The sequence below is a fragment of the Micromesistius poutassou genome (genome assembly GCF_964030765.1).
Source record: "Micromesistius poutassou genome assembly, chromosome: 2".
Lineage (NCBI taxonomy): Eukaryota > Metazoa > Chordata > Actinopteri > Gadiformes > Gadidae > Micromesistius > Micromesistius poutassou.
In genome coordinates, this window is record NC_140272.1 from 18,007,412 (window position 1) to 18,029,374 (window position 21,963).

A 21,963-nucleotide genomic window follows, 5' to 3' on the forward strand; every position below is an offset into this window, starting at 1 on the left:
CACGAGTGCGGCGTGGTCGGAAACCACGGCGGGGCTGCGAGAGACGGGCGTATAGCCTGCCTCACGTGTCCCCGTTTGGAGACGCATAAAAGGATAGACGACAATAAGAGACGGCGGAATCCCCCTTGATTGGATGCAGTGCCTCTGTTTATCGGTTCCTCCTGTTGCTCCCATTCCTGCCTGATTGGGTCAGAATACAGCAGATCCACACAGATGTGTGCCTCCGCTGGCGAACAGTGGACGGTGCCTTTGGTTGCACTGCAGTGTAAAGTCTCAATATCTGCTGAAACAACACAAATAAAAAGAAACCAGGAGATATTAGGATTGAAGATCAGGATTGGAGACGGAGGTGATGAGTTGCCATTTGGATGGTTTGGTTGACGAGAGGTACTGGAGACGGGGTACTAAGTAAACAAAGGGGCCCACGTTGTGACCAGACAGTATAGAAAGCTGCAGGGGCCTGGCATGTGTTTTCATTTAACCCTTTACGACACGTGGAGAGAGAAGGATTCTTCTAGTCACACTAAGAACACAGTTTCCACTCACGGGCAACGGCTGTAGGAATCGTGCAAACCACCACGTGTCTATGGATTTTTCCACCACATATGTATGAGAAATTTTCCATTCATTTATGCCTATATTACAAAATAGGACACAGACACATACAGACACACGGTCACAAGCATGTGGCCCACACCGGCACGTGCACACACACACACACACACACAGATGCACAAACACACACACACACACACACACACACACACACACACACACACACAGAAATACCATGATAATATGGTTTTACTGTATTAGGGTAACGTGAAGTGCAATGCCACCTCGCCAATAATTGCTTGTAGTGACTTTTAAGTGTAATTACTTCTTTCCTAAGTGCTTTCCTAAAGGGTCAGTGCTAGTGAGCTGGACGGACCGGGGTAAGGGGGGTTCATCTGGGAGTGTCCGCGGCACACAGATGGGAACAATCCTCCACAGCCCCCTCAGCACCCACTCTGGTGATGAAGGAACCTCAGGAACGGACTCGGGCAGGGGTGGGGGTGATGTTTGGCGGGTGGGGGCGGGGCGGGCGTCCATGCCTCGTTGGAAGGAATGGACCAGCTAGGTGGGGGTGGTCGTAAACTAAACCATGCGCAGGGTTTCCAGAGGGGATGTGGTGGGTGGGGATGTGGGGATGGGTGGGGGGGTGGGGGGGGGGGGGGGGGGGGATACAGGCAACAAAAAAAAAAGGGGGTGGGGGGCTGGGGGCCCATTTGTACAAAGTGTTTGGCTCGGTCCCTTTCAGTCGTGAACAAGTTGTAGGAGCAGCTGGGGAAGTGGAGTACGGGACGGTCTGTTCGAACAGGTAGGGTGTGTGTGTGTGTGTGTGTGTGCTTTGGTGTGTGTCTGGGGGTGGGGGGGGGGGGGGTTTGGGTGTGTCAGATTCATGTTGGTTGTTGGTTGTTTATTGTGCATAAAGAGACAACCTAATGTTTGTATGTCAAACTTTTCATTAGATATAATATTTTGTTTGCCTTTGCTTTGTTAGCTGGTCACTGAGTGTAATACCATGTTGCTAAGGGTTTTCCCTCTCCTTAGTAACCTACTTATTAGTGGTTTTACAACCCAGACAAGATGAGAACAATATGTTCTTTAATGGAAACCCAATACACAAACAGATCTGTGCAGATAATTTGTTGTATGTTGTGTACTGAATGATTATTTTGTGTAATCATGTACAAGTTTACTTGATAAAATGATATTATTACTAACTTTATTCTAACAATCCCTATATAACTTGTTCCTTACTTATTACATGCAAAGCTTCTTCTTTGTTCATGCATTGCGAGCAATATAACACAAGATAGATGTCTCCATGTTTTGTAACGTTTGGGGGGAGTTCGATCCCCAACGTCAACATGACCTGTTGTACCTGAAACGATTGTATTTCGTACAAAAGTGTTAACTAAAAGTTAACTAGCTTACACCTCATCGTCAACTCTGATAACGGGGTCCCTTCCCTCCTTCTAGGTGACGGCGATTTCAGCGAGAAGTGCTCTGTAAGACGGCTGTGACCATGCGCAGTGTGGCTGCCCTGTTGCTGCTGGTGGCCCTGGTGCCCTCCTGCCTCTCCCAGGCCCGCGACCCCTTCGCCTGGCTGTACAACCCCCGCGGCCACGGCTTCCTGCGGGCCGACAGCGCCGGCGGGGAGTGTCCCGAGGAGTGCGACTGTCCCCCCACCTTCCCCGTCGCCATGTACTGCGATGGGCGGGGCCTCACGGCCATGCCCAGCATCCCCGCCCGCATGAAGTACCTGTATCTGCAAAACAACGCCATCAGGGCCGTGCCTGACTCAGCCATGGTCAACGCCACTAATCTGGTGTGGCTCCTCATGCAACACAACCAGCTGGCGTCTGACGCCATCGGAGAGCAGGTAAGCCTCGGATCTGGTCCTCCTCTGGGTGGTGGGGATGCTGCTGTGTGTGATGACGCCGCGTCTGGGGTGGTGGCGGTCATCCAGGCTCTGGTTGTCGAGGGATCTCGTTGTCTAGAGACATCTGTTTGCATCTGTGTTTTGGGAGTGTATGTGAGGGATAAACACGACAGCGGTGAATAATCTGACCACGTTACACGCAGCGCAGGAGCGGTTCACGTTGCCATTTGTACCTGGTCACTCATCCCAGTAAGCCTGTCTTGTGTGCCTTGTGTGTCTGTGGTTGTGTGTGTGTGTGTGTCTGTGTGTGTATGTGTGTGTGTGTGTGTGTGTCTGTAGGCCTTTGCCAAAATGCAAGGACTGGATCGTCTTTATTTGCACCACAACAACCTGACACGTATCCCCCCCAACCTCCCTGGTTCTCTGCGAGACCTGAGGCTGAACCACAACAAGATCGAGAAGGTAGGGGTTCCTGTGCCCACAGCGGCACCCAACATGTTGCTACACTGAGCCATTGTTCCCTCTGGAGCCGTGGAACACATCAAAACTGGTTTGACGGTAAGCAAATTTGCTTGTTGATCGCTGTACCACAGGTGATCGCCGCGGAGCTCGACCAAATGGAAAACCTGACCATCCTGTATCTCCATGACAACGTGGTGACCGACATGGGCACGTCGTTGAAAGCGCTGAAGTCCCTCGTGCTGCTGGACATCAGCGGGAATCATCTGAAGACGGTACGGTGTTTGTCTGATCTTAATCCACGGCTGCTCGGGATGAGTTGAGTTTGGAGGGAAAGGCTTACCCCCCCCCCTAGGGTTAGGGTTAGGGTTAGGGTTAGGGCTAACCCTAACCCTAACCCTAACCCTAACCCTACACCCCTGTCCTGTGTTTCCGGATGGCAGGTTCCCAAGGCTCTCCCGGTGGACCTCCACCAGCTGTACCTGGAGTCCAACGCCATCGACACCGTGCCCGAGGACTTCCTGGCTCACGTCCCCCAGCTGCAGTACGTCCGCATGGCCCACAACCAGCTCACGGACAAGGGCATCCCGCGCAACACCTTCAACGTGAGCGGCCTGGTGGAGCTGGACCTCAGCTTCAACAAACTGGAGAGGATTCCCCTGGTCAGCACCACCTTGGAGCACCTCTATCTGCAGGCCAACCAGATCAAAGGTAATGCCAGCTTTCACTTTGCAATACATCTAGGTGGTAGAAGGATGTGTGTGTGTGTGTGTGTGTGTGTGTGTGCGTGTGTGCGTGTGCATGTGTGTGTGTGTGCGTGTGTGTGAGGGTAATGTGGATTTAAACCAAAAAGTCTGAGTGCAAGGTAATTTGGGAAACCAAGAGCCAACCTACAGCTGGATCATGTTAGGCGTTCATGCCTGAAGCAAGCAAACAATATTCAAGACATCCTAGTCACTGCTACTTGTGTACTCGAATGTCTCAACATGTATCTATTTCAGGCCAACACTACCTCCTATAACATAATAAAATAACTTCTACCAAATGGGACTCTCTCTCTCTCTCTCTCTCTCTCTCAACTATATTTCTCCCTCTGTCTCCCTCTCTCTATCTCTCTCTCTCTGCATTCTCTCTCTCCCTCTCTCTGCCTCTCTCTCTCCGCATTCTCTCTCTCCCTCTCTCTCCCTCTCTCTACCTCTCTCTCTCTCTCTCTCTCTCTCTCCGCATTCTCTCTCTCCCTCTCTCTGCCTCTCTCTCTCCGCATTCTCTCTCTCCCTCTCTCTCCCTCTCTCTACCTCTCTCTCTCTCTCCGCATTCTCTCTCTCCCTCTCTCTCTCTCTGCCACTACAGAGTTCACCCTGGGCAGCTTCTGCAACGTCGTGGATGTGACCAACTTCTCCAAGCTGCAGACGTTGCGTCTGGACGGGAACGAGATCAGCCGCCAGGACATCCCCACTGAGTCCGCCCTGTGCCTGCGTCGGGCGTCCAACATCGAAGTCTAACGTGTCCGTCCGTCTCGTCTGTCTGGACCGTCACGTTTAGCGCAAAATCATGATTTTCTTTCTGTGACATGCGGACATGGTTGTCAAGAGGGGGAAAACGTAATCTCACTTTATGTAGATTCAAGAATCCACCGCGACTATTTTAAGTAGTCTGAAATTCAGTTTTATCGTGGCAAGGTGTGAGAAGGTTTGATTTTTTAAATGGGCTTTTTTCGGTTCGTGTGGAGTCGACCAGCCGAAACGGGATGTAAAATTGGGTATCACGGTGTTCATGTAACCGCCCACGTCCAGCAGCAGGGGGGTGGAAGCATATGAATGTGTTGACCTACTATTATTCAGACTGTGGCGGCCACTAATCTAATGTGTTGGGAGTGCTAATATTCAGAGTTTGGTGGCCACTAATCTCACACATCTTTTTTTGATTATTCATGATCGATGTTTTTCTTCCTTTTCTATGACATGTCCAGATCGTTAAAATAATCGAAATTCTGGTCATATACTTTTTTTTGTAATTATAATGCCTTTTTTAATCATTATAATTCAATACAGATCGTCTATATGCTATATAAGACTCTATATTTCCATGCATGTACTGGAATTGTGTGGCTGATGGCTTACTCTTCCGCATCACATCCTGTTGACAATTGCGTCAATGCACAAAAATAATGTTTTCTATATAAGATGAGTCTGAAAAATTATATCTTGGTTAAAACTTTTAGAATTTCACAATCATTGTACCGCATTATTTTATGATGACACAGGTTAATGAGCAGTTAAGTGACTAATAAGTGAGTGAGTAATAATGTATTGCAGGCCTGTAAGATGAGATAAGTGGGGCATTCATTGTTTGCTTCCTCATTTCTGATGCAATAATGCTGATGTTTATAAGATCAATGGTGTTTGAAAAAAAAACTGAAACAAACGTTTCTAGTAAGAAAATAAAGATCTTTTTTTTTACAAACCAATTCGTTGTTTCATTCTTACATCTGGCTGTTAATATAGTCCTGCTGCAACCGAAGCCTTTTGGCTTCAGTTCACACACAAGCACAAACGTGTTCTTGGAATAATATAAAAACCTAATTATAATTCCATAACAGTGCGATGTACTAACTGTGGATATTAAAGATCCTCCATTTTGTCTGTCATTCCTCCACAAGCTGTGGCTGACTGAGATGGAGTTGCCTTGTGCCACGATGGTTTGCTCTCTCTCACGGCTGAAGCTTCCACTTTGCTTGGCCAACGATGACCTGTGTTTTACATTGCCTTCGCCAGATGAGTGAACTCTGTGGGGTTTAATTTCCTTCCAGGCCTTGTTCAGCCTTTTCTGCACCATAGTCGTCACGCATGCAAGTGGTAATGGAAATTGACATCATGTCATCGTCATCATGTGCTGTCATTGTCTTTTCTTGTGGGATGTTGACCAGTGGAGATAAGTAGCACCATGGAGGAGCCCCTGTCATGCTGTGGCCTGTGACTGTACCGCTGGAAGTCTGTCATTGAAGGGCTGAGCCTCTAGTGACACTTACACAGGATCTACCACAGCACTGTGCAACAGATCTCTCTCTCTCTCTCTCTCTCTCTCTCGCTCTCTCTCTCTCACACACACACACACACACACACACACACATACACACACACACACACATACACACACACACACACACACACACTCCGAGTGCAAACAACAGCGAACAAATATGCTCCAAGGCAGGCGGCTGTCATTGATCTATAATTTAAATAATTGTTTTGTCTTTTGCTGGGGTGATATTATGTGCACTGGACAGACGTGCATTATAACCACTTTCTAAGGATATATAGTGTGTGTGTGTGTGTGTGTGTGTGTGTGTGTGTGTGTGTGTGTGCGTGCGGGCGTATGTGTGTGTGTGTGTGTGTGTGTGTGTGTGTGCGCGTGTGCGCGTGCGCGTGTGCGCGTGTGTGCGTGTGTGTGTGTGTGAGAGAGAGAGAGAGAGAGAGAGAGAGAGAGAGAGAGAGAGAGCATGTGGAGCGATCCGACCTGTGTGTCAGGTTCTTGGTGAGCCAGGAATAAGTGGCTGAAGAGAAGAGGCTGCGGTGAATATGAGCTGATGATGTTATTCAAGAAAGATAACCGAATGGGATGTGCATCATTGACAAAAATAACACAAGTGCATATTGTCATTAACAGCAGTAGCTGTTTGAGAGATAAAAATAGACAGGAGGTTCCTAAACTTTGCATTTCTCCAAAACCAAACCATACCAAGTACCAACAACCTAGTCACCGTCACATATGGTGAATCTAGCCACTTGTTGTTGCTGTTGATGTATTTAAATGTATCCTTCAGGCTGTTAATACAATAAATAACGCTAAACCTACTAACCCTATAACCCTAACCCAGATACTTACACTATCCCTACTGCTATCCCTAACACTATTACCCTAACAGGATATCTACTGGATATCTACTATCGATTGATTAGAGAAGTGGCTAGGTTTACCCTCCTTTGTAGTCAGCTACTGGGATGACTCAAACCCTACTTCTAATAACATCATCTGAATAGCTTTAGTGACAAACAAGCCTAAATACAGCCTGTAAGATCTGACCTCTTTATTGACAGACTACTACTTTATTTTTAATTTTTTAAAGCTCTTTTGTAAACTGAACTCCACTTCACTCCACAACTCCACGTCATATCATGTCAAATCATGTTCTCACTATCCATAACATCTTTTAACCATGTCAACATCGTCGCTGTTCAAAACATGACAACAGGATTAAAGCACGCGCTTGCTGTGCAAATACTCCTGTCAGGAAACGTCAGGGAGTAGGCTACGTCTTCCCACTTTACGCCCAAATGTGGAACAGCGTATAGCCATTGGTTACTCTGAATTCTGAGGGACCATAAACCATACGTCCGTATTTTCGAAGTGCGAAACGTGACATTGACTCCGTCGGTATGAACACGAACCAAATATAACAAAGCTTAAAAGAAATGGGGAAAAAAAGAATCGACTCTGCTGGGGACATAGTTCTCAGAAATCATGCTGTTGCGGAACAGGTAGGCAAAACACCTGCGCTTGAATGCTGTGTAATGAATAATAATGTAATGAATTGGCCTTATTCAGTCGACTTGTGTATCCAGCTTTAACGTTAGTATTGTGTTTTCTGTTTCCATAAATCAAACGCTTTTGTCGATTTTGGCGCATTTCTTTTAGCGGCGAGAGAGAGGGGGGACAGAGACCATAAGAGGGTTGAGGGCAGGGGCGTCACCAGATCAATTAGGGGGACAAATTCTCTAATAGGGTATGATCGGGTCGATGCCAGCCCCAAGTCCGCGAGCAGCAACATTTTTGTTTTGAAGCAGGCTACAAGAGAACCTGAAAGTCCTTAACAACAACTTACTCATCCCCAAACCATACAGGTGTGACTTCCTCATCAATTAGTGCTTTACTTATGTACGGTATTTACAATTATTTGAACACCATTATTCACCATTAACACTCATCACTTTAAATTACATGTTTTTGTAGTGTACAGCTAATGTCTGAGGAATCATTTTTATAATGTATCAAATTTAAGTGAGTGAACAAGACGGTGAAAAAAATGCTAATTGTTTATTGGCTCTGACAGATCAAATGATTGGAGAGAATCAATTGGAATGTGGCGACCGGTCATATTGCTTTGTAGGACAGAATTGATGTCTTATATCAACCCTATGGCTCTAAACAAATGTACACCTTGATTCAGATTTTTAGTGAGTTCATCGGTGGTGGTGGTGGGGGCATATCCCCCCAAAAGAATCGGAGGGCTCTAATCCATACCAATTTCTAGCTGTAGTTTCAGGGTCATTTGAAATCTGTTGGTTTTGCAGAAGACTCCTATTGTCTCAGTGGATGCACCACTCTCCACTCTATGGCTGCGTTGGATTGGGGCAGCAGCAGCCTCTCCTAGGGATGGGAAAGTGAACAAATTAAGCTTTTGCAACACGATGCCTGCTACGATGATGCAGTCGCTCAAACATAGGAAGGTAATCATATTAGGGTCAAAAGTACTGTAGCTGTGTAACCTCATATGTGATCATGTGTGAAAACATTGTGTGAATACATTTAAATGTGTGAATGTGTAAAATATATTTGAACAAATAGATTTATACATCAAAGGTTTGCACCTACAAAAAGGTTTGCAGCTATAATGCATTTAGTTGTTACAATACCTGTGCCCCTAATTTGATTCCATAGGAAGCGAGACAACCAATGAATGACGAGGATGTCTATGGACGTTTATTTTATTGGACTTTATTATGCGCATTACGCAGAAGACTGATGACAGATTTGCGTTTTGTGTACCGCAATCTACATATATTTGGTAGTTGTGCCTCGTAAAATGATATCCACATGGATATTTAGCAATTCCCAAAGTTACATTTTTTACTTGTGACTCGTAAGATGTCATTCACACGGATATTACACAATCCACCAATACATATTGTCCGCATGTGTCTGGTAAAATTAAATCCACAGTCACATTACACACTATTACACACAACTCACAACGCTCTTGTGAGTTGCTCAAAAAATAGAAATATATTTTTTTACAGTCTGCTAGGAGGAGTCAGGGATCGAATTAGCAACCTTCTGGTTACAAGTCAACCCGCTCTACCTCCTGAGCCACTGCTGCCCCACCATCCTGCCCCACCACCCCCATCCCGTCTCCTCTGCCTCCGACCTCTGCATCTGACCTCTGTCTCTGACCTCTGTCTCTGACCCTTGTCTCTGACCTCTGTCTCTGACCCTTGTCTCTGACCTCTGTCTCTGACCCTTGTCTCTGACCTCTGTCTCTGACCTCTGTCTCTGACCCTTGTCTCTGACCTCTGTCTCTGACCCTTGTCTCTGACCTCTGTCTCTGACCTCTGTCTCTGACCCTTGTCTCTGACCTCTGTCTCTGACCTCTGTCTCTGACCCTTGTCTCTGACCTCTGTCTCTGACCCTTGTCTCTGACCTCTGTCTCTGACCTCTGTCTCTGACCCTTGTCTCTGACCTCTGTCTCTGACCCTTGTCTCTGACCTCTGTCTCTGACCTCTGTCTCTGACCCTTGTCTCTGACCCTTGTCTCTGATCTCTGCCTCTGACCTCTGTCTCTGACCCTTGTCTCTGACCCTTGTCTCTGACCCCCACTGTAAGTTTATGACACCTTTTCCTGCCCTCATGCCCCTCCCTGCCAGATCCTCCCTCCCGTCTCGGACTCGCACTATTGACTGGTCAAACAGTTAATATGATACCTTCTCCCTGCCCTCACACCTGTCCCTGCCAGATCCCCATCTCCGACCCCCACTTTTAATTGATAATGAGTTGATATATGATTGAGTAAATATCGCCTTCATCCTGTTTCTTCCGGCCAAACATCTGTCTCTATCCCCCCATTGCTCTTGAGGAGTTGATCGAACAATCTATGTGGATTCACCTTCATCCTGTTCTCATCCTCCTCCTTGCCAGACCTCTGTCTCTTACCTACCCTATTGTTCTTAGTAGTAATTGATCAATGGAGCAACTAAATGCCCCTTTGTTTGACTTACAGTCTAATCCTAACCAGAGATCTCGCACAGACCAACGGGTTTGAGGGCCTATCTAACCCAGGTATCACAACCCGCCAATTGTTCAACCTAGAGAGGGTATAGGCCAGGGGTGCCCAGACTTTTTGGCTTTCGAGCTACTTTCAAATAATGCAGTCAAGCAGGTAGCGCATTTCCTCATGTTTGGTTACTTTTCCTTTATCAGTAAGTTTCAAAATTGACCATGAGCCCTGTACTTAAGCTCGATATCATCTTTAACTATCAAAATCGAATCCTCCACTGCAGACGTGTTTAGGTGAAACAGTGCTGCAATTTTGCGAGTAAATCAACCTCAACATCTTCCCTAAATGGATGGCACATAAATGTAGCGATAGGCTTGAGGAAAGCAAAGTATTGAAACCATTTGTCAAAGTCTGACAGTCTGAAAATTTCCGTCCATCAAGTGGTAAATGCCACTGGGATGAATTATTTATGTTATTTATGTATATTTATGTTGTTATACGATCTACCCACCCTACCTTTGCGATCGACCAGTCAATCGCAATCAACGTATTGGGAACCACTGGTATGGGCGGTTTGGGATGGCATTTTTGAGTACAGTAACCCTATGGAAATCAGTGGGGTTGCACCTTTTTGTATGTTAACAGGTAATGGTTGGCGGTTACTCCAACCATTGTCATGTGTTTTGATATACTGTATTTTGGGATGAATTAATGAAAAATATTGGGAGAGCAAGCAGAATAGGACGCAGAATTAAAATAATCACAGAATGACTGTGGTATTGACTCTGCGGTCTATTTGGAGAAACAGACTTGGGAACGACTTTGAACAAACTTCTTCATTTGGTGAGCAAGTGAAGAAGAGGACCACACCAGATCATAACTTCTTACTAACTACTTGCTAATCATTAGATGAGTCGAGTAGCCTACCCAAACAGCCTTAGATAGATTAATGCAGGGTAGCTCAGTGCTGTGGGCAAAACAATCAAACAAAAAGTAACTTTATGAGCATGTTACACATTGTTAATAATGTTACCGTACACATTTCAGGGTTCCAGAATTAGAGTCTACTTGTGGTGGTAGCTGACGGGGGGAGTTGAAAATGTTACATTTTTGTGTTGTAAAGATATTGGATATTCAACCGAGAAGCAGTTCTTCCAGTCTAAGCTGTCTGGCAGCTTTCACTCTCTATTGAGCCATTGTTTGGTCAACTTTTCTATACAGGTCTACACAATTACGCAATTTAAAAAGGACCCATGCCCTAAACAGCAGCCTAACTACAAAACATTAAACCAGGGGTGTCTCACATTCAAACAAGAGACAATTAGTCAATTTGGTATTTTGCACATCGCTCATACTGATCTGTGAACTTGATTATATTCAGGATTTTGGCCTGCCGTGATCTCTGTGGTTCTGTGGGTTTGAACATTGTTGGAAACAATTATGATAATAGGTAGGTACACGACTCAACAAAATATAGAACATAGGAACAGAGGTAATTAGCCTTATTCAACCCCTCTCAGGTGAATACCCACTCCTATTCCAAACACAGCAGATGTTCTGTTGAAGGATGTGTAGAGCTCTGTCTAGGCAGCGGTTGAGTGCGACTTTCAAGGGAAATTTGATTTTCAGACACTTATAACGCCACAGTGTGTGTGGATAATGAACCTCTGTCTAAGCAGTGATTCATTTAATACCCTTTCCGAGGGAAAGGCATCCCAGACAAATATAGTATAACGCTACGATGTGTGTGTGGATGGTGAGCTCCATCTGCACATTCTCCCAAAACCCGAAAATTACAAGACAAAGTGGAATAATTTTATTTTTAATGTCAATGTCCCGGCTACAGTTAGCTCTGCTATCTATGTTGAGGCTTAAACTTGGAGCAATTATGCAAACAAACCACCAGAAAAGGAGGATGTTTTTGCTGCCCTAAGCACCTTTCACACCAGACGCTTAGACTATTTAACCTTTATTCATTTGAATAGCTGTATAGCTCCAAAAACGTATAAAACGGGATCTTAATCTACTCGTGGACCACTAGGGGTCTCTCGCGGACCACTGGATACACTTTGAGAAAGGCTGCTTTAAGACCCCTTCAATAGGTCTAGAGACGCCACTGGGAGATTTCCGTTTCCTAGACATATGCATACATGTTTCGGATATTGCTTTGTCAATTACTTTGTTTGAAAAATATTTATTCTCCTTGTCTTTGTTATTGTTATTCTTTTCATGTTCTTATGCTTCTTGCTCTGTGAGCACAGATGATAGGAAGTAAGAGACAGGAAATTGCGTTGTGGTGCACAGGCATCGCTACAGTTCACGGTCCTCTCTTTGCCTCGGGCGAGCAGCACCGGGGAGCCAAGAACTTATGATAATATTGATAGTATTTAATTCTAATTGAATAATGATAATAGTAATAATAATTACATTAACAAGGTTCGACTTTCTTTATGCATCTCTGTTGTACTTCACAGGATATTTATGACAGGGATGACATTGAGGGAGAGGAGGATGAGAATACTGTGCGTGGAAATTGGACCAATAAGAGAGAATATCTTCTCTCCATGGTCGGCATGGCTGTTGGCCTCGGCAACATCTGGAGGTTTCCATATTTGGCGTACAAGAATGGAGGAGGTATTTATTCTCTAATTCCTCTCTGAGAATATTTGACTAATTACTGAATGGCACAAATAAATACATGTATTTTGTTGTATTTTGTACATGTTGTTTTTGCTGCTTTGTGATTGTTGACCCTTCCTTTGTGTTCTTCATTGTAGGGGCCTTCCTCCTTCCCTATTTTATCATGTTGATATGTCTTGGGTTCCCCCTCTACTTTCTGGAGACCGCTCTGGGGCAGTTCTGCAGCCAGGGCCCCATTAATACATGGAGTGCAGTGCCGCTGCTCCAGGGTAAACCCAATGCTCACCTTCTCTGAATGACCTGCATATTTAAGATTAATAGATTATTACATTGATCATTATAGTCCTTCTGGGGTCTTCATGAGGGTTCATGAGGGTTGAAAATGTACTGATATTGTAAACGTACACTGACAAAAACCTAAACATCATTTGCATATAATTTGAATAATCTTGTTTCTAATAAAGTTTTACATATTGTGCACTGGAATATATTACTTTTCCTTTTACAAGAGTACCTGAAAAAATGTAGAAAAATCATCACTTTGTTAATTAATTTGCTAGAAAGATTTTCTCCTTCAACAAGCCAGATGTTCATACTCTCGTCTCCCTCATCTTCTCCAGGGGTTGGCATGGCGGGGCTGATTGGGAACGTGATGGTTTCCATATACTATGGGGTCATACTCGCCTACACTTTATATTACTTGTTTGCATCCTTCCAGTATCCCCTGCCATGGACTTACGTCTTGGATGATGTGAACTGCACCAGCCCACAACATGGTACTCATTATGTTTTCACCCTGATACTACTCTGAAATAGTTAAATAGAGCTAATTCCAGATTTTATGAAGATGTGTCCTCAAATTGATTGTGTGTTACTTAATTTTTTTCTTAAAATAAAACCTTTATATATATATATATATGTAAGGTTTTATTTTAAGAAAAAAATTACATATTACATATACATATATATATATATATATATATATATGTATGTAATATGTATGAAACATGTACTTATCATGTATGCTCTGAAGAAATGAACAGCTAAGGCCTATTTGAATTGTAACTGAAGACCTCACTCAGTCATTGGCCGGCCATCTCTACCCCCTCTAGTGGCTGTCAATGTTACCAGCATGTCAGTGTCTAACTGGACCAGGGAAAACGGCTCCTGCACTGCCTCCAACATCACCATGAGTTCCACTGAGCAGTACTGGGAGTAAGAGTGTAGCATATACATGATGCGACTACAAAGTACTCGCATATTTCCATTTTGAGACTAAATCTAAATCGAATAAACGTCTCTCACTCTTTCCATTCAGTCAGGTGGTCCTGCAACGATCCAGTGGGCTTGGTGAGACGGGATCGATAGTCTGGCAGTTGGCCCTCTGTCTGCTGTTGAGCTCCATCATCATTGCTGCAGTCCTGCTGAAAGGCATCAAGTCCTCTGGAAAAGTGAGTGTGATTTGATTCAACGCAATGACAGCACGTATGCAAAGATCCGCATTGTGTCTCGACTTGATTTATCACACACGTGCTGTGAACAGAACTGCGAGAACAGAACAAGAACAAGATGTATCTGTGGTTTTTGGTTTCCGGCACCAGGCTCTGTGCCGAGTCCTCAGAGAAGTTCTTCTGTACCATAGTAGGAATGCTGGATCCTAGATTACTTCAAACCCATAGCAATATTGGAAAGTACCGTATAACTTTCAAGTGTCAGCCGTGACATATTAAAATTACCTATACCCGAGGCGTACTTCCGTTTGATCGATCGGCATGAAACGTTGATTTTGTATAGAAATGTTCACGTAGGTATTGTCCCCACTCAAAATCAAACCAGACGCACTGGTTGCCTGAAGACATTTCCACATTTTCCTTGCCCACATAATACCTCATTATTGGAGACGCTCTCTGATTCTGCTACTTGTGTTATGCAGGCTTTGCATGTGGTGTCTAACTAAATATATACACAATGCTTAGTGTCTTATTCTGTATGCTCTGATATCGTGCTTTCCTTAGGTTGTGTACTTCACAGCCACATTCCCCTATGTGGTGCTGACCATCCTGGTGATCAGGGGTCTGACACTAGAGGGCGCCAAAGATGGAATCGATTTTTACATTGGCTCCAAATCGAATCTGACTAAATTAGCAGAGATAGAGGTAAGACCCGGTCCTCTTCCTCTTAAACTAACTGCCACTTGGGTAATACACCAAATAATACACGGAAGTGTAACTTTTGATCACCTGATTCTACCTTTGTGTATGTTTTAGGTGTGGCAGGATGCTGCCACTCAGATCTTCTATTCACTGTCTGTTGGATTCGGCGGAGTCACAGCATTGTCCTCGTACAACAAGTTTCAGAACAACTTGGTTGTGGACACATTTTTAATATGCATTATTAATTGTGGTAGGAGAAAAGTATTCTGTTGTATACTTGTATTTAAACTAGTGATACGGAAATATGACTAAAAATAAATGAAAAAACATGATCAGGAGTAAAGCAGGGGTAATTACTGAATGACTCCCGCACATAGTCTCAGCAGATAATCTCCATTGGGCAACAATGTGTCTATGAATGAAAACTTACATGATTACTTACTTTCAACATCTTCATTTCATATAGCCACAAGCATTTTTGCGGGCTTTGCCATCTTTTCTATATTGGGGTACATGGCTCACATCTATGGGATACCTATTGAAGAGGTGACCAAGGAAGGTGAGACAGAGCCGTTCCGGTACCCAGTCACACAATGTCTTCCCCATTGGCCATTGCATGTCTCATCATTCATTGGTTTCCCTATCTTTGCACAGGATTTGGCCTGGCATTCATTGTATATCCAGCCGCACTGGCTAACCTTCCAATTTCACCTTTGTGGTCCATCTTGTTCTTCTTAATGCTCTTCACTTTGGGTCTTGACAGTCAGTTTGCTGGCATGGGTGAGTTCCAGATTGACATTCTCCTCTTGGAATCCCATCATTCATTTGTATTAGAGGCATAATCATAAGCCAAATATTTTCACAACAATTTCCTAATTCTTATTTTATTTTTTTGCACTTCATGTGTACGTCGTTTTGTTTCACTCTTTTGTGTTGTCAATGTCTCTCTAATCTCTCCGTATCCATCCATAGAGTTGATAACAACCTGCCTGCACGATGCCTTCCCTAAATACATAGAAAAGAAACGCGCATTCATCTCAATAGTCACATGTGCCTTTATGTTTCTGCTGGGACTTCCATGTGTTACACAGGTTTGTCTTCTTAAACATTTCATCCTTTACTGTTGTTTTGCATTGTGAGCTTTAGGTTCTTACCCACGATGTGTGTGTGTGTGTGTGTGTGTGTGTGTGTGTGTTTACAGGCAGGAATATACTGGGTGACGCTAATAGACCACTTTGTTGCTGGCTGGGTCGTGCTAGTTATTGGATTCTTAGAAGTGTTTGGCATATTCTATGTGTATGGTAAATATGTGAAATATATATATTCATTGTTTTTTCATAATCTTTGAGTTATGCATACATTTACAAGATTGCATTTGCATGTCTTTAATGATGTCGTTTCAGGTGGCAGTCGCTTCATTAAAGACATTGAGATGATGATCGGGACTAAGAGTGTGTGGTTCTGGCTTTATTGGAAACTATGCTGGTACTTCCTCACACCTTGTGTCACACTTGTAAGTGCACACCTAAATACGGTCTGAAAATTACCCTAAACCCTGGAAACATAGACTATTGTGTCCACCAATCGTAAGGCAGATGTACTAGCACCGGACTGCTTTCCAGATTTAAAAAAAATGGCCAATAGTTTGGTATATTCAGTTCAAGCTAAATGGTGGTTGGGCAGTGAACAATACTGGTTAATACTCGGTTGGTAAGTGAAAGGTAGTAGTATTAGTAGTAGTAAAGTAAAGTTATACCAGAGCATTGTTAAATACTTTGATTGGTCAATAACATTCTGAGGGTGTGCATTGTTTTTCAATAACCGGACACCTTTTAACATTTTCCCTTGACAATTCCAAAACAATATCCTCAAAGTGCTGCAGAACAAAATTGTATTTCAGCTGATTAAGTCAATAAAAAGAACAATGATGTTATAGATTAAATGAACTAATATCTAATCATTGTTGGTAACTATGGTATAAATGGAATGAACCACCCAGTCGTGGTTTATTCCTTACATAATGCACTGACCTTGACTTTGATGCCTCTGTCTCTAGATAATCCTGGTATTGTCTCTGGCTATGTCCATACCTCCCACCTACGGCACAATAGAGTACCCTGCCTGGGGTTTGGCCCTTGGCTGGTGCATGGCTGTCTTCTGCATTCTCCTGATCCCTGCCACTGCCCTGTACAAACTGGCAGGAGTACACGGAAGTTTCAGGAAGGTGTGTGTGTGTGTTTATCAGTTCTTCACTGTGTGTTTGTGTGTGTCTGCCTGTGTATGTGTCATAGGCAGTCTGCATATATGGAGAAGGCGCTGTCATCTCTACCCATAATATAATTATAACTATTTATTTATCTCTACTGATTCACTTGGTTGTGGATACTTGCACAGTGTTTGTGTTGTTGTGTGAGACATAATAAGCTCTTTATTAATATTTGGCTGCTATGGTGTTGTAGTATTGGTCATTCCAAATAAATGAATCAAATGTGTGCATGCATGCGGGCATGCATCTGCGTGTGTCAGTGTGAATGCAGGGAATGTTTGTTTGACTCAGTTCTGGTTGAATACATAGTGTGAATACATAATGTGTACTTGCGTGCATGCCCTCGATCAAAGTCCACACTTTGAATCCTGCTTCTGCCCACAGAGACTGAGGTTGTTGTGCTCTCCATCTGAGGACTGGCGTCCCTACCTGGATGTCCACCGAGGTGAACGCTATTCACAAGAGTGTTTCCGCACAGGAAACGTTGTTGATGACGAACCATGCTGCCGAACATGCTGCATCTCATGACTGTAATTTTTTTTTTTTATGCTTGCTTGTTTGTGTGTATCCTTGCAGATATTATTGGCAAGTTGCATGACTTGAAAATCCATTAAAAATTAGGATATTTTGGATAGGCCTACTACGAGTTCTATTTATTTTCACTTTTTAATCAATAAATCTTGTTTGAACCTTGATGTGAACACAAAACTGTCCTCAGTTTACTTACCACACACACATCAGTCTAGTCTTGTTTTTTATAAAACCTCTAACATTAAGTGCCCCACTGGTGTGGTCTTTGTTCATGAAAAAAGAAATACAATTGGAGTGTTTGAATATGATCACCTCACATATTTTTGGTCATCTTCATCTTTGATTATTGCTCATGCCGATTTGAGCCCAGAATTTGTTTCTCCTCCATGCTTTGGTGGGAAAACCGTACATCCGTATTCCTTTCTCAGAGCAATTGGAGCATCCCCATCCAGCAAAGTAGACCATAGCGGAGACTATATTGAGCACAGGAAATGTTGGTGTTTATTTGTGGTTAATAACTGCATATTTGAAAGAAGCATATTAATACATTTCATTTCCATACAGCTGAATTCGGAATTGCATTTAATTGGTCACTCAAATGTATACAAAAAGGTCCAAAAGGCCCCGTATCTAACCTATAGAATTGAGGTTATGCCAATAGACCTCCGAAGAATAAGTCCCGCCTCCGAGGCTCCCGGTTCCCTCGGTCAAATGGGAAGGGGAGATGTTAGGGTGGGGATTGGGGGAAGGGGGGAGGTTAGGTGTGGGGAAGAGGTAGAGGTTAGGGTTGGGGTTGGGGTTGGGATTAGGGTTGGGGTTAGGGTTAGGGTTAGGGTTAGGGGAGGGGAGAGGTTAGGGTTGGGGTTAGGGTGGGGGTTAGGGGAAGGGGTGAGGTTAGGGTTGGGATTAGGGTTGGGGTTAGGGGAAGGGTTAGGGTTGGGATTAGGGTTGGGGTTAGGGTTAGGGTGGGGGCTAGGGGAGGGGAGAGGTGAGGGTTGGGGTTAGGGGGGAGGTTAGGTGTGGGGAAAGGGTAGAGGTTGGGGTTAGGGTTAGGGTTAGTGGTTAGGGTTAGGGTTAGGGTTAGGGTTAGGTGGGGGTTAGGGTTGGGGTTAGGGGAAGGGGGGAGGTTGGGGTTAGGGTTGGGGTTGGGGTTAGGGTTGGGATAAGGGTTAGGGGAAGGGGAGATGTTAGGGTGGGGATTGGGGGAAGGGGTAGAGGTTAGGGTTGGGGTTGGGGTTGGGATTAGGGTTGGGGTTAGGGTTAGGGTTAGGGGAGGGGAGAGGTTAGGGTTGGGGTTAGGGGGGAGGTTAGGTGTGGGGAAAGGGTAGAGGTTGGGGTTAGGGTTGGGGTTAGGGTTAGGGTTAGGGTTGGGGTTAGGGTTGGGGGAAGGGGAGAGGTTAGGGTTGGGGTTAGGGGAAGGGGAGAGGTTAGGGTTAAGGTTGGGGTTAGGGTGGGGATTAGGGTTAGGGGAAGGGGTGAGGTTAGGGTTGGGGTTGGGGTTAGGGTGGGGATTAGGGTTAGGGGAAGGGTGAGGTTAGGGTTGGGGTTAGGGGGGAGGTTAGGTGTGGGGAAAGGGTAGAGGTTGGGGTTAGGGTTAGGGTTGGGGTTGGGGTTGGGGTTAGGGTTAGGGTTGGGGTTAGGGTTAGGGGAGGGGAGAGGTTAGGGTGGGGATTAGGGTTAGGGGAAGGGGTGAGGTTAGGGTTGGGGTTGGGATTAGGGTTAGGGTTGGGGTTAGGGGAAGGGTTAGGGTTGGGATTAGGGTTGGGGTTAGGGTTAGGGTGGGGGTTAGGGGAGGGGAGAGGTTAGGGTTGGGGTTAGGGGGCAGGTTAGGTGTGGGGAAAGGGTAGAGGTTGGGGTTAGGGTTGGGGTTAGGGTTAGGGTTAGGGTTGGGTTTTTGTATGATGTTCTGTTATTGTTGGTCAATGACCCTAGTTGCACTGGCACACCATCTCCCAATGCTTTTATTTTCTTTTTTTCCTTTTTTATATATACACGTGTCTAAAAAAATAAAAATAAAAAATGTGTTGTTTTTCATTTTTCTGTTTAAAAAAAGAGAAGGAGAGACGGAATAAAAACAGGGGAAGAGAAGGGGGAGCAGGAGGAGCAGCAGCTGGGGTCTGAGGAGGCGCGGAGCAAAAGTAAGGTGAGTATTAGGGTTAGGTTGGGGTTAGGGTTGGGGTTAGGGTGGGGGTTAGGGTTGGGATTAGGGTTGGGGTTAGGGTTAGGGTTAGGGTGGGGTTAGGGGAGGGGAGAGGTTAGGGTTGAGGTTAGGGGGGAGGTTAGGTGTGGGGAAAGGGTAGAGGTTGGGGTTGGGGTTGGGGTTAGGGTTAGGGTTAGGGGAAGGGGAGAGATTAGGGTTAGGGGAGGGGAGAGGTTAGGGTTGGGGTTAGGGGAAGGGGAGAGGTTAGGGTTAAGGTTGGGGTTAAGGGTGGGGATTAGGGTTAGGGGAAGGGGTGAGGTTAGGATTGGGGTTGGGATTAGGGTTAGGGTGGGGGTTAGGGTGGGGGTTGGGGTTAGGGTTTGGGGAAGGGGGGAGGTTAGGGTTGGGGTTAGGGTTGGGATAAGGGTTAGGGGAACGGGAGATGTTAGGGTGGGGATTGGGGGAAGGGGGGAGGTTAGGTGTGGGGAAGGGGTAGAGGTTGGGGTTAGGGTTGGGGTTGGGGTTAGGGTTAGGGTTGGGATTAGGGTTGGGGTTAGGGTTAGGGTGGGGGTTAGGGGAAGGGAGAGGTGAGGGTTGGGGTTAGGGGGGAGGTTAAGTGTGGGGAAAGGGTAGAGGTTGGGGTTAGGGTTGGGGTTGGGGTTGGGGTTAGGGTTAGGGTTAGGGTTAGGGTTAGGGTTAGGGTTAGGGTTAGGGTTGGGGTTAGGATTAGGGTTAGGGTTGGGGTTAGGGGAAGGGTTAGGGTGGGGGTTGGGGTTAGGGTTAGGGGAAGGGGAGAGGTTAGGGTTGGGGTTGGGGTTAGGGTTAGGGGAAGGGGGGAGGTTAGGGTTGGGGTTGGGGTTAGGGTTGGGATAAGGGTTAGGGTTAGGGGAGGGGAGAGGTTAGGGTTGGGGTTAGGGTTGGGGTTGGGGTTGGGATTAGGGTTAGGGTTAGGGTTGGGGTTAGGATTAGGGTTAGGGTTGGGGTTAGGGGAAGGGTTAGGGTGGGGGTTGGGGTTAGGGTTAGGGTTAGGGGAAGGGGAGAGGTTAGGGTTGGGGTTGGGGTTAGGGTTAGGGGAAGGGGGGAGGTTAGGGTTGGGGTTGGGGTTAGGGTTGGGATAAGGGTTAGGGGAAGGGGAGATGTTAGGGTGGGGATTGGGGGAAGGGGGGAGGTTAGGTGTGGGGAAGGGGTAGAGGTTGGGGTTAGGGTTGGGGTTGGGGTTAGGGTTAGGGTTGGGATTAGGGTTGGGGTTAGGGTGGGGGTTAGGGTTGGGGTTAGGGGAAGGGGAGAGGTTAGGGTTAGGGTTGGGTTTGGGATTAGGGTTGGGGTTAGGGGAAGGGTTAGGGTGGGGGTTGGGGTTAGGGTTAGGGTTAGGGGAAGGGGAGAGGTCATTATACCACAGTTGAGGGGGTCGCCGTCCCTCTGCTGCGCGTCGGGATGGACAACGCCCCTTAACTGTGGTATAATGACCGTATACCACAGCCTGTCGTGATCTATTGCTTAAGTATAAAATATTCTAAACTTCATTCCTTTTCTGTGTATATATCAGGCTGCAGGGAAACAGCCTGACAGCCTGCATGAAAATAACCATAAATGGTCCACCTATAAAAGAGTGCACTCTTCACAGTGGTTTCACAGCCATGTATATTAACCTTATGGAGTGTTCCTAATGCCATTTGCAATCTTGCACATAACTTACAAAGATCCTTTATCAACAGTCTCTGTTAATGTTAAAAGTAACACGTTCTATAAACCTCAGACACAAACAGACATAACCCGACGATTGCCGATCGAAAAATCTGATTGACAGAACAGTTAGGATTTCTTAAGTTAAGATAAGATAGGAGGACAAAGATAAGATAGGAAACGGCCAACAGGTTAGTGACTGCTTCTGTAATAGGAAGTTAGTTAGTTAGGAGGAGCAGTTAGGATTTTTTTCTGTAATGAGGCCCCTGGTCAATTGCCTTTCACCAGGGTGGGGGTGGTTCTCTGGAACTACAGCCTGTTAAAGTGGAAATGAAGCAGTCAAATAAAACAGATGTCTATAGCACTAGTTAAATATTTAAATTGACCATAAATACAAATAAAGTCGGAAATATGACCCGTTATTCAGAATAAAGCACAAACAAGTTGCATTAATTATAATGTTTTCAGCCTGTGGGCCGCCATCTTTGTTTTCAGAACGTGATGACGTCACGAGAATGGTTGGTACAACGTTCTATGTTGTTTACATAGCGGTCAGCTATGAAAAGTACACCAGCAGCTGGGCTACCACGCTGCCTTACAGTTCGTTCATTTC

The 21,963-nt window shown here is 45.3% G+C and overlaps 2 protein-coding genes across 2 annotated transcripts; both read left to right on the top strand.

The window, feature by feature from the left end:
• Positions 1-2,071: 2,071 nt before the first annotated feature.
• Positions 2,072-4,389, top strand: fmoda (fibromodulin a; the record flags this gene model as incomplete). Its single annotated transcript, XM_084463896.1, has 5 exons — positions 2,072-2,428; positions 2,768-2,890; positions 3,022-3,162; positions 3,331-3,598; positions 4,238-4,389. The coding sequence occupies 5 exons, from the start codon at positions 2,072-2,074 to the stop codon at positions 4,387-4,389; spliced, it is 1,041 nt and encodes a 346-aa protein (XP_084320022.1).
• A 2,970-nt stretch (positions 4,390-7,359) lies between these two features.
• slc6a14 (solute carrier family 6 member 14) lies at positions 7,360-17,524 on the top strand (the record flags this gene model as incomplete). The annotated part of the gene is made up of 15 exons (XM_084464143.1): positions 7,360-7,425; positions 12,412-12,571; positions 12,715-12,846; positions 13,198-13,353; positions 13,690-13,792; positions 13,896-14,028; positions 14,593-14,733; positions 14,845-14,980; positions 15,197-15,289; positions 15,385-15,510; positions 15,703-15,821; positions 15,932-16,031; positions 16,134-16,243; positions 16,787-16,954; positions 17,381-17,524. 15 exons carry the CDS (start codon positions 7,360-7,362, stop codon positions 17,522-17,524), a joined length of 1,887 nt encoding a protein of 628 aa, XP_084320269.1.
• Between the last annotated feature and the right edge of the window lie 4,439 nt (positions 17,525-21,963).